Source organism: Rhincodon typus, chromosome 13 (genome assembly GCF_021869965.1).
Source record: "Rhincodon typus isolate 14 chromosome 13, sRhiTyp1.1, whole genome shotgun sequence".
NCBI lineage: Eukaryota > Metazoa > Chordata > Chondrichthyes > Orectolobiformes > Rhincodontidae > Rhincodon > Rhincodon typus.
Window position 1 is genome coordinate 26,279,865 of NC_063344.1, and position 13,295 is coordinate 26,293,159.

The window sequence follows — 13,295 nt, forward strand, 5'->3', positions numbered from 1 at the left end:
GCTGCTTGGCCTGCTGTGTTCATCCAGCCCTGCACCTTGTTGTCTCATAGTTATGGAGGTAATACCTCATTTGAGAAAGAAATGGATGCTACACTGTGGATCTATTAGAGTTTATTTAGGTAGATAAATTGAAATGTCCATATTGGCATTAATAGAATTACAAAATCACAGCAATATTGCCATTCAGAAGGATAGAATATTGGCTTGAAGGATGCAGAAAGTAGGAATAAGTGAATCTTCTTCTGGCTGGCAGGATGTCAAGAGTGGTGAGTCACAGGAGTTGGTGCTGGGGCCTCAAAACTTTACAATTTATGAAAACAATTTGGATGAAGTGATTAAAGGTCTGATCACAAACGTAGACAGAAAAGTGAGTTATGAAAAAAAATGAAACCTACAAAGTGAAAGAGATAGATTAATAGTGAGAGGTTGTAGAGCTGTGAGATCCAGAGAGATCTGGGTATCCTTGTGCGTGAATCACAGAAGGTTAGCATGCAGGAACAGTAAATAATCAGGAAAGCTAACAGTATATTATGGCTTCTTAGAAAGGGGATTGAATGTAAGAGTAGGGAGGTTGTGCTTATGTTATATAGGATATTAGTGAGATCACATCTGGAGTATTGTTAACTGTTTTCACTGTAGTTATGGAAGGTTGTTAATACATTGGAGCAGTTCAGAAATGTTTACTAGCCTAATACATGGATTGAGCAGTTTGCCTTATGAAGAAAAGCTAGCCTTGTATTGTCTGGAGTTTGGATGTGTCAAATGACTTAATTGAAACATCTAAAATGCTGAACAGACTTGACTGGGTGAAAGTTGAAAGGGTGTTGTTTTCTTGTGAGAGTAACTATAAGTGGGGGTCATTTAAAACAGATGAGGAAACTTTTTTTTCCTCTGAGGGTTGAGTCTTTGTTTTCACTTTATGAAAAGAGTTTCGATGTAGAATCATTAAATATTTTCAAGGCAGAGGTAGATAGATTCTTGATTACCACCTGGATGAAAGTTTATTGGGGATATGCAACAGTGTAGAGTTGAGGTTAAAATCATATCAGACATGAGCTTATAGAATGGTGAAGCAGGTTTGTAGGCCTCCTCTTGTTCTTTATTCTTTCCCTTACTAATCTTCCATAAGTGAAACTTATTTCTCATTCCTTTAGATAACAAATTAGCATCCACTGAATTCCCAAGTACTAGGTCATGCATTGTTTTAAAAGTGTATTCTTGGAATGTGTACGTCACTGGCTAGACCAGCATTCATTACGCATCTGTAATTGCATCTGAGAAGATGATGGTGAGCTACCTTATGGGTCCACTGCAGTTCATGTGGTGTAAATAAGCCAAAAGTGCTGATAAGGATTTTGAACTAATGACAGTGAAGGAACAGCAATTATAATGGCAGGTGATACATACATCGTTCATTGGTGGTGGAGGCAGTGAATGTTTAAATTGCTAATCCAGTGAGCTGCTTTGTCCTGGAAGATGTTGAGCTTCTTGAGTGTTGTCACAGCTGGACACATCTAGGCAATTGGAGAGTATTCCATTATACTCCTGGTTTGCACCTTGTAGATGGTGGAGAGGAACTGAGGAGATGGGAACTGAGTTACATGCCACAAAGTTCTTAGCCTTGTACCTCCTTCTGTAACCACAATATTTATATGGCTGTTTGAGTTCAGTTTTTAATCAACGTTAACTCTCAGGAAGTTGATAGTGGAGGAATTGAACATCAAGTGGAAATAGTTAGATTCTCTCCCGACTATCATTATTGCTCAGCACTTGTGATGCAAAAGTTACTTGCCATTTATCAGTCCAAGCCTGGATGTTGTCCAAGACTTGTGGCCAAGGGACATGGATTGCTTCAGCATTTGAGGAGTTGCAAACAGTGCTGAACATTGTGCATTCAGCAGTGAATTTCCCCATTTATCATATTATGACGCAGGGAAGCTTGTTGATGAAGCAGCTGAAAATAATTTTGTCTGGGACACCACACTGAGGAGCTCATCCCTAACTCTAAAGCAGAAGCCCCATGTTTAAATCCTGTCTGTTCCTGGGCTGGGCAGTAACATCTCAGAACAGGCTGATTTAGAAAATAATAAGACCAGGAGCCAAGTGGCATTGGCAGAACCCAAACTGAACATCAGTGATCAGGTTATTTACTGAACAAGGAGTGCTTTTATAACACTATCAACAATCCTTCTGATCACTTCCTGGTAATTGAGACCGGACTGTTGCGACAGTAATTGGCTGGGTTGGTTTTTTAATGTTTTATATAGTCAATACATATAAGGGCGATTTTCCACATCTTTGGTTAAATTGTGATATTAGCTTAATGTTGGCCCAGACAAAGCTGTGAATATAATAATTGTATACATTGGTGACCTCCAATAACCGTCTGTTGGATCTTTCAATACCACATTACCACATCTTAGTTTTTTATGTTGAGAAGGATTTAATTAGCATTGACACATAAAGTGAAAATGCCCTTCTGGAGGCAAAACTCACAACAGATGCTGCTGCTCAAAGCATCTGCTGCTTTGTAATGGCACCTGACGCTTACCATCTGCGTGGAGAGCACCATTGCTGGACTTCCTCTCTCCAAGGAGAAGTGGTCACAGTTGTCAATGGTTCTACTGGAGACTATCTGTGGAATTACAACAAGGTAAACCAGGTGGACCTCATAAAATATGAGTTCCCTGATTGGGGCTGTTTACCTGGTTGATCCTGCTTGTCTCAAAGATTAAGCCATGCATGTCTAAGTACACATATCTGGTACAGTGAAACTGCAAATGGCTCGTTAAATTAGTTATGTTTCCTTTGATCGCTCCAAATGTTACTTGGATAACTGTAGCAATTCTAGAGCAAATTCATGCAAATGATTGCTGACCCACATAGGGATACATGCACTTATCAGACCTGATTGGGGCTGTTAATCTGTTCCAATCAGGGAGACCTGGCTGACAGATTAGAACTGAAGAGTCAGACATCCTGACTCTCTGAGACCTTGCTCTGAAGGAGCTGGATCAGCATCAAGGACTTTCCACATGTAAATAAAAGGTGACTTGGTGATGGATGGGATACCGGCCTCTGTGGAGTTATTTCACTATCCCCTTTTAAATATTGAAACTGTGTGCATGTGAGGGCCTAAGACACTGCATCTTTATTAGTTTTCTCTGTGTTAGCAGGAAATAAAACTTCTGTCTTTCACGTGAGAAGATCTTGTAGTTGGGTCATTGCTTACAGTGAAACAGAGAACTACTTATTAATTGGAAAAAGATATAGCAATGCGCTAAAAAGAACTTAAACCTTTGTTATAAACAAACAGGTCAATAGAAAAGAGGGGAGGCAATTCACTCCTCCTCACCAGTTTTTAACAAAATAGCTATTTTCCATTGACGCTTGAACAAATGATTGAATCATAGTGATTAAAAAATGTAGATATGCCACAGAAAGATATGGAATAATTGTCAGGAAAAGCTATAGAAATGGAATTGGGTCTGAGAAATTTAGCAGAATTTAAGGTATTATCATTTTAGATTTAAGTAGGAGTTGCTTCCATTACTATTCTAGTGATTGGTTGGTGTACCTTCTCAATCAAAATAAAATACCAGTGTGAGAGAATACAAGAACAAATCTGCCTTTTAATTTCTATTGAAAGCAAGTTAAATAACAGCCATCAAAATGTCTGTACATAGTTGAGATTATTGAAAGGACCAGAATGTTGAAACACTGACAATGATTGTTGAATCCTTCTTTTAAAATAAAATGTAAATTGAGATGTGGGATTGGACAGGACCTTTTTCAAGGAGAGAGTGAGAAAGATAAAACTGGAGACTTACAGGCCGGTTAGTTAAACAACATGTTGATAAACTGTAAGGAGAGAAATCAAATTAGCCATGGTTTATAGCATGTCTGCTTTTCAATTTCTTTTTAAGTAAATGAAGGTAAAGTCAGGCAGAATGCATTTTAGACAATCAGTCAAAATTAAATCTAACCCACAGTGTTTGGGTGCATTGGTGTTACTAAGGTAGTGATCAGTGTCCATTCATATATAGAGACTTGGGTGTACCTGTACATTGCTCATTTTAAGCAAACAAGCAGTTCAGGAGATAAATGGTACGTTGGCCATCATTGTTAGAGGGTTTGAATACAAAAGCTATGAAGTTTTGGTGCAGCTGTACAGGGCCTTGATGAGACCATACCTAAAGTATTGTATTCAGTTTTGGTCTCTTTACCCAAGAAAAGACATATGTGCCACAGAATGATTGCAGCAAAGGTTCACCAGACTGATGCAAGGCTCGTCAGACAAAGATAGATCAGGGTGACCAAGCCTGGATTCACTGGAGTTTAGAAGAATGAGAGGGGATTTCATTGAAACACAAACTTCTGACAGGGCTGGACAGACTGGCTGTAGGGATGATGCTTGCCCTAGTTGTGGGATTTCAGATCGAGGGGTCACAGTCTCAGAATACACTCTAGACCATTTTGGTTGTGAAATTTCTTCACTGAGGGCGTGGTGAACCCATGGAATTCTCTGTTACAGAAGTCTGTGGAGGCAGATCATTAAACATATTTAAGAAAGAAATGGATAGAATTTTAGAGCCTAAAGATGTCGAGGGGTATGGGGTCAGATCAGAACTATGACATTGAAATACAAGGTCAGCTATGATCGTATTGAACAAGGAACAGGCTTAAAAAAACTGGAGAAATTTTCAGCTTCACCACAAGAGAACGAATGTTATGAGATCATGTGAATCATATATTTTTGTGAATCATTCACATGCAACTCATCTGATTTTCATCCCTTTGAAAACAGGTGACTGATTTGCAAATGATCCACCCACACAATCATTTCCAGTCAAAAGACCTTGAGGCTGTCTCATGCATCTGTTGTGGTGAGTTGTAGGATTGCAGAGTATACACTTAGAACAAATTAAAGTAGCTCTGTACCTGAAGCAGGTATAATACTGCTTTACAAAACTGGGGTCCAGGAGTCAGTGAACCACTGTAAAATTCAGTTGTGAATGTGAATGCTCACGTAAAAATAGCTATAAAACGTTGTCAAAATAATCATCCTGTTTTACTCCTCCTGGTTCCAGAAAAATATTGTTTGTTGTGCCAAAGCCTGGCCTCACAACCTTTGGCTTCATGTCCCATGCCAACAACCTGAACCACCACTAGAAGCCCAACCTGAAAGTGGTTTGATTTTGGAGCCCTATCATATATTTCGGACCCAAACCAGCAAACTCTATTTGTTGCCTAAATTTTTCACAGCTTCCATAGAAATGAAACTTAATGCAGCTCACTATCCTGGTTGCACCAACTTATGTACTGAGAAATCTCACCGTTAACATGTTACCTGTTCAGGCCACAGTCTGTTTTTTCCATCTTAAATCTATTGTGGACAAAAGAAATCTGTGTTAATCTGCTGTCTGAAGCAACTCCTGATGGAACTCGCTATCACCTTCTCAAGGGCATTTGGAGATGGACAACAAATTCTGGCCTTGCCAGCGAAGATTACAATCCCATGAAAGGATAAAAAGTAGTGAAGATGAGATTGGCACGCAAAAGAAAAATGAACTTTGTCTCATCAATAAGGAAAGCTTTCTCAATGTGATATTTGTAGAAATTATGTTTTTGCTGAGAAACTGAATGCCACATTTACAAGTTTACAATTTATTTTTTTCAATCCACTTAGTTTCTGTTTAACTTTGAAAGTGTGCATGTTCTCCCTCATAGGCAAACAATGCAAGACAAGGAGCTTTCAGGCATATGTTAGCAATAGCAAAGCTTAGAGACCTTCACAAATGTTCACAAAGGTCTAAACCACCTAAAATCACACGGCTTACCAGATAAGTGCCCTAAAATATATAAAAAACATATTTATCAACATCTAATGCACAAGGAAATATTTTTATGATTTCATATGAAATTATTTTTCTTACATCTTATTGCGACATGGATCACTGACAACACTGATGTATAATTTGGTTTACCTGTTGCATTCTGTCCATGAATCAAGTCACTGACTACCAATAAAAGTAAGGGATATATCCACGCTGCTGCTCTCCCCATAGCGCTGGCTCCCTTGTACTTTTAGAAGAATGCTATTGTAGCCTTCATTTAACTTTCTTGAAGCAAGTGATTCAGTTTCAGTCTGTTAACAACCTTCAGTTGCTGCGAAAACTCCTCCCTCCTCTGGAATTTTTCTAGTTGTGGTTTCTTTCTTGACACATTTTTCCGGGTTAAGCAAACTTCTCGTATTTCAGAGGCAATCCTTTTAATACCAGGTTTTCTACCACTGCAGTAGATTTGGCATACTGATACTTTGTTATATATACTGAAAGCTTACAGGTAATATAGGATACTACACACATGATAATAGAAACAAATAATAAAACTTTGGAAAATATTTAAATATATATGATAAATAAGGAGCATGTTGATTTTAGACCACAAAGTGTTGGGTTTGTGGGAGTATGTTTGTAAAATATTAACATGGGGTATGGGAGAAATTTATGGAGCCTGCATCTATGACATGTGTGACCGTGGGGTGATTTAATTTAATGGAATGGGGAATTGTAACTTCCTGATGACAAGTGGAGATGCAATGATGAAGCCAGAGGAATTTTTGCAGCAAACCATGGCACATTCACATTTGTAATACATTTGGCTGCTGCGAATACTCATCAGAGCAAAACAATTTTTAACAAAAACAGAAGTTGCTGGAAAAGCTCAGCAGGTCTGGCAGCATCTGTGAAGAAAAAGATCAGAGTTAATGTTTCGGGACCGGTGACCTTTCCTCATAACTGCAGTGCATGAGAATCTTGTGGCATGTTTTCAGGGTCATTTGAAGATGCCTTGTATCTGTCGCTTTTTGCAGTTTCGGCAGTTTGTCTTCTTAAACTTTACGGCGCAAAGGAGGGGACAAAGAAAATGGTAGCCTACATAGAGGCTCAGGACTGGGAAAGATGAATTAGTGGTGAGTTTTGGAGTGGTATCACGGGCACAGAGGAGGAATCCAGGGGCAGACAGAGAATGGGGTTAGCAGGATGGCAGAGCCTACAGAGGGGAGACTAGATTCCTGGGGGTGGTCAGGGATGCTGGGGACAGTCATAGGTTCAAAAATTTGATTCGGTTTGTTATTGTCACATGTACCAAGATACAGTGAAAAGTATTGTTTTGCATGCTAACCAGACAAATCATACCTTATAATCATGTAAATCTCACATTTTTCAAGTAGGCATCTCTAAAACTCTGCATCCCATACCTCTCATTGGTAAAATTGCTAAAAGATAGCGAGTTGTTAGATAATTGGCAGTGTTAATCCCACTACTGATCTGTCAACAATTGATCGATCCCTTGGTAAGAAGTTCATCTGGGCATCTGGATGGGTACATGAATAGGAAGAGTTTACAGGGATATGGGCCAAATGCTGGCAAATGGGACTAGATTAATTTAGAGTATCTAGTCAGCATGGATGAGTTGGACTGAAGAGTCTGTTTCCATGCTGTACAACTCTATGATGCTACGTTCAGGGTTCTGAAGAAGGATCGCTAGACTCAAAACGTTACCTTTACTTTCTCTCCACAGGCCCGGCCAAACCTGCTGAGATTCAGATTGTTGGCATATACAGTTCTTTGTTTTAAGTATTTATTATTCTGAGGTGGGGAAAGGAAAAGGCAACTTTTAGTCCATATAGACTATTAGGCCTGTTATAATACTCACTAACAGAGTGAACATTAAATATTAACTCAAGTAAAGGGAAGTGTTACTGAGATATATCTTGTGACCCATCCACAACTCAGTGCCAAGTTTCTCATTTCACCTACTGAAAATAAAAAGTGCTGGAGATCACAGTGGGTCAGGTAGCATATACGAGCTGAAATGGCCCTGAACATAGGGCTGAATTTTCCCACCTCTGAATAATGTACGCAGTAGACAGTTAGTTGAGTGAATATGGAGATATTGGAAAAATTAGATTCTTGGTTTCAAGAAAATACATTCTGATTTTGCACCTGAAGTCTGAATGGAAAGCCAGTGAGGGGCAAGAAGCACATTTACATGCATTAACATCTCATTTAATTGGTCTTGCATCATTTATATGCTGTTTGCTATTTTCCCATTTGTTTGAGAGAAACCAGGTGGCAACAATTGATTTAAAAATATCGAAAACCTGTCACATTTTTCTCTTAAATCAATGTAATCATTTTATCCTGCTATTTAACCCTCAGAATACCTAAAAGTGGCTTGGATTAATTACTGCTGTAGTTGGGACTGCCAAATGCGATTCTCAATGGACACTTTTATTTGCTGAGCCCTGGAATATTGCCAGGATTTATATAAGCAACATTACCTTTATGATTGCTCTTAATGAATGCCATGTAGTACTTAGACTTTGTGTGAGTTCATCACTCTTTACCAAAATATCTGAAGCATTAGGAGGATATGTAGCCTTCCTCATCTTACTGATATCTTTCCAGGTAGCGCACAAGTTCCCGCCTCCAACACACCCCCTCCTCCTGGACACCACGCCAAGGCCTCCTACCGTCCCTCGACCTCTTCATCTCCAACTGCCACCAAGACATCGTCCCCGCCTCCCTAACCTGTTCTTCCTCCCACCTATCCCCTCGTCCCACCTCAAGCCACACCTCCATTTCCTACCTACTAACCTCATCCCGCCCCCTTGACCTGTCCGTCCTCCCTGAACTGACCCATCTCTTCCCTACTTCCCCACCTACACTCACCTTTACTGGCTCCATCCCTGCCTCTTTGACCTGTCTGTTTCCTCTCCACCTATCTTCTCCTCTATCCATCTTCTATCTGCCTCTCCCTCTCTCCCTATTTATTTCAGAACCTCCTTCCCCTCCCCCATTTCTGATGAAGTGTCTAGGCCCGAAACGTCAGCCTTCCTTCTCCTCTGATGCTGCTTGGCCTGCTGTGTTCATCCAGCTCTACACCTTGTTACCTCAGTTCTAACACTTCTTCCAGACAAGTATGCAGATGGGAACAGAATATATTTTTAACTTTAAATGCTAAAATTAACACAAATCTGTATCAATTATTAACTAATTTACCTTCTTAAGTCCCAGTTACAAGCAATTTTCCCTCCTTATCAGCATTTTGCCATGGCTAAGTGATCCCTCGCTCTGTGCACAGCTGCCAGCTTAATGGATGCAACAATCCATTGGGGCCAGAGCTGCATTCCACAAGGAAAAGGTCACAGACGTCTAAGGCCACCCCTACAACTTCTGCGAACCAACTGGAGGTGATCACTTCCAGTCCAAGACGCCCACGACTTTCTATACTCCATTCATTCTGATAGCTCTGTGAAGCCCTGACAGTCTCCTACCTCCTTCAGCATGACTCAGGGCTGCCAAACTTCAACAGCCTGCTCACCCTCTTTAGTCAGAACACGACTAGAAGGCCAGCTTGGACCAGGAAAATAATTCTCTGAATCTCATTCCCAGCAAACTTCCAGCCCAAGAGTCTGGAAGCAGAAGGTCACAAAGCTGAATTGCAGCTAGACCAGAGTAGCATATTGTGGAATGCCTTTACAGGACTTCAAGCAAACTTCTGGCTGAGTATGTTATTGTTGTACCATGTTCCCCTCTAAGTTTGGGAATTTGATTAAACTAGGGAATTCCGTTAGTGTGAATTTTTAAGTTTGAGTTTATAATTCACTAAGTTTTAAGCGGGCCTAAATCAAAGTAAGTATTAAGTCTGAGATAGTACGAATGGCAGATGCTGGAGAATCTGAGATAACAAGGTGTAAAGCTACATGAACGCTGCAGGCCAAGCAGCATCAGAGGAGCAGGAAAGCTGACATTTTGGGTCTAGACCCTTCTTCAGAAACGGGGGAGGGGAAGGGGATTCTGAGATAAATGGGGAGAGAGAGGGAGGCGGATAGAAGATGGATAAAGGAGAAGGTAGGTGGAGAGAAGACAGACAGGTCAAAGAGGTGGGGGTGGAGCCAGTAAAGGTGAGTGTAGATGGGGAGTTGAGGGGGGATAGGTCAGTCCAGGAAGGACGGACAGGTCAAGGGGGCGGGATGAGGTTAGTAGATGGAGATGGGGGTGCGGCTTGAGGTGGGAGGAGGGGATAGTTGGGAGGAAGAACAGGTTAGGGAGGCGGGGACGAGCTGGGCTGGTTTTGGGATGCAGTAGGGGGAGGGGAGATTTTGAAGCTTCTGAAGTCCACATTGATACCATTCCGCTGCAGGGTTCCCAAGCGAAATATGAAGTGCTGTTCCTGCAACCTTCGGGTGGCATCGTTGTGGCACTGCAGGAGGCCCAGGATGGACATGTCGTCTAAGGAGTGGGAGGGGGAGTTGAAATGGTTCGCGACTGGGAGGTGCAGTTGTTTGTTGGGAACCGAGCATAGGTGTTCTACAAGGCGGTCCCCAAGCCTCCGCTTGGTTTCCCCGATATAGAGGAGGCCACATCGGGAACAGCGGATACAGTATACCACATTAGCAGATGTGCAGGTGAACATCTGTTTGATGTGGAAAGTCTTCTTGGGGCCTAGGATGGGGGTGAGGAAGGAGGTGTAGGGGCAGGTGTAGCACTTCCTGCGGTTGCAGGGAAAAGTGCCGGGGGTGGTGGGGCTGGAGGGTAGTGTGGAGCAGACAAGGGAGTCACGGAGAGAGTGGTCCCTCCGGAAAGCAGATAAGGGCGGGGAGGGAAAAATGTCTTTGGTAGTGGCGTCAGATTGCAGATGGCGGAAGTGCCGGACAATGATGCATTGGATCCGGAGGTTGGTGGGGTGGTACGTGAGGACGAGGGGGATCCTGTTTTGGTTGTTATTGCTGGTAGGGGGTGTGAGGGATGAGTTGTGGGAAATGTGGGAGACTCTGTCAAGGGCGTTTTCGACCACTGTGGGGGGGAAGTTGCGGTCCTTGAAAAACGAGGACATCTGGGATGTCCGAGAGTGGAATGCCTCATCCTGGGAGCAGATGCGGCGGAGGTGAAGGAATTGTGAATAGGGGCTGGCATTTTTGCAGGAAAGTGGGTAGGAGGAGGTGTATTCTAGGTAGCTGTGGGAGTCGGTAGGCTCGAAATGGATATCGGTTTCCAGGTGGATGCCGGAGATGGAAACAGAGAGGTCCAGGAAGGAGAGAGAGGTATCAGAGATGGTCCAGGTGAACTTAAGGTTGGGGTGGAAGGTGTTAGTGAGGTGGATGAACTGTTCAAGCTCCTCGTGGGAGCACGAGGCGGTGCCGATACAGTCGTCGATGTCTGCTTCAGTTGAGTTAATGATTAGTTTAACAAATTGAAGCATAGCAGAGCACCTCAGTCCCAACAAATGCACATTCTATATAATGTACTTCACCACAAAGGACTCTTCTGAAGAAGTATTGTATCAGATTTGAAACATTTACTCTGTTTCTCTCTCTTCAGATGCTGCCAGACCTGCTGAGTTTCCGTAACATTTTCTCGGGTGGGGGGGGTGGTGGTTTGTTTTTGAAGACAGTCTGTCCCTTCACCTGGTGCTATATAATGTTTGAACTTCCAGCTTTTCTTTATTTTCTACTTAAAACTAAGAAGCTGTCACTGTACTATAATTACTCCAATGTTCAATTTTTAACTTTATTCTTTCTTTCTGCCTTGTTCGCAAGATTCCGTACCTAGGCACTTGTACCTAAGATGGCAACATTATACACTTTTCACTGCACTCCTGTACTTTTGTACTTGAGTACACATAACAGTCAAAACAAATCAAATATTTCTGACATTGCCGAAACTAAGGAACTGGATAGGGGCTAGAGGAGTTGGGTGGCTTTGATACCTGAGTGACAGACTCCAGGCAATAGAAGGTTTAAGGAAAGTCAAAGGCCAAAGATAATTGTTGCACAATTTCCCCATGCCTGTCTCTCTCCGGACATGTTTTTTGTTTCCTCTTTCAGTTTTAATTCCCTATTCACTTCATCATGGTATTTATAAGTTTATAAATGTTTTCCAAAATGGGGACTGAGGAGAGTAGAATCGGCTCAGGATAGTAGAAGACAGAACCGCAGAGATGTGTCAGAACATGTTTGAAGTCCTGATATAATAACTATGCATGAATTGCCTGGAAAGTTTAAACTACTAAGGAGCAATTAGTTTGTATCCTGACCCTTCGTAAAAGATTCTAACTCTGAGTTACAGTTGAACATTTTTGAGGGCTCTGACTCACAAACCTGGGTCGTTAGAAAGACGAGGTTAGCCAGATAAAAACCAGTTCTAATCCTAGGTAACTATACAACTGCCCTCATCATGACATCCCATTGAACTGGCCAACTCTCCACCTTATTCCTCCCAACTAGTCACTCTGAATGACCTCCACAAATCCCAACTCGCCCTTGACAGTCTGACCCTACCATACCCCTTGACTAGACCCCTATTTCCTCACCCAACTGCCACCCTAACCCTCACCAATCTGGCATTTTTCTCCTCACCCACATACCTTACACACTTCGCTTCTCACTGCATTTTCTCAATGTGGCTTTGAGTATTTAAACTGTTTTTTTTCTCCCTGATTACAGCAGCCAGTGCTTTAAACAGGAGCTTTGACTTCCACAAAGAATCTCTGTGCTACTCTCTCCAAGGAATTCTGCATTTGGTGAGTTTGAGTAGGAAGTAGAGATTCTAACCCAGATCTGAAGATTGGAGCTACTGTAATTGAGGAAAAGGTATATGAGTGATTGGATGGAATATATACTGTGAAGGACGAATGTCAAGTGTTTAATATCATTACAAGTGGATGAATAACCAAACCCAAATGAACTCTATCCCAAGTTAGTAATTGGAACAAGGTAGAGAGTATCAGAGGCATAACCATCATTTTCTAATCCTCAGAGATAGCAAGAACCACAGATGCTGGAATCAGAGACAATACTGTCTTCTTAGGCTACATTATGACACCACTGGAGCATTTCTTGTGTTGTATTGTTGTTTAAAACATGAAGAGGGATGGCATGAGTAATTCCAAACCAGTCAACCTAAGCTCTGAAAGTGGTCAAGTTATTGCAAAAGTTCTGGGAGTTCAGCAAGATTTCTCATTTAGAAAGGCACGGATTAATCAAGGACAATCAATATATAGGTAAGAAAAGCTTGTATCTGACAAACTTCATTGAAATTTTTGAGAAGATTAAAAAAAGAGTGTTGATGAAGATAGTGCATTTGATGTAAACAAATAGATTCTCACAACACATACAACTTTGTCCCTCATGAGAAGCTGATCTGAAAACTAAATAGTCTTCTGAATAATCGATTATTTTTTGGAGTGTGGGTGATTTGTTTCAATGAGGTGTCCATTTATGTCTT

At 41.5% G+C, this 13,295-nt stretch overlaps 1 protein-coding gene across 1 annotated transcript in view; it reads right to left on the reverse strand.

The window, feature by feature from the left end:
- LOC125484720 (mucin-2-like) overlaps positions 1 to 6,066 on the reverse strand; it is a 47,484-nt gene extending 41,418 nt beyond the window's left edge. The window contains exon 1 of the mRNA XM_048604568.1: positions 5,988 to 6,066. Coding sequence (XP_048460525.1) covers positions 5,988 to 6,066 — 79 coding nt within the window. The remainder of the gene's footprint in view (positions 1 to 5,987) is intronic.
- Positions 6,067 to 13,295: the final 7,229 nt, after the last annotated feature.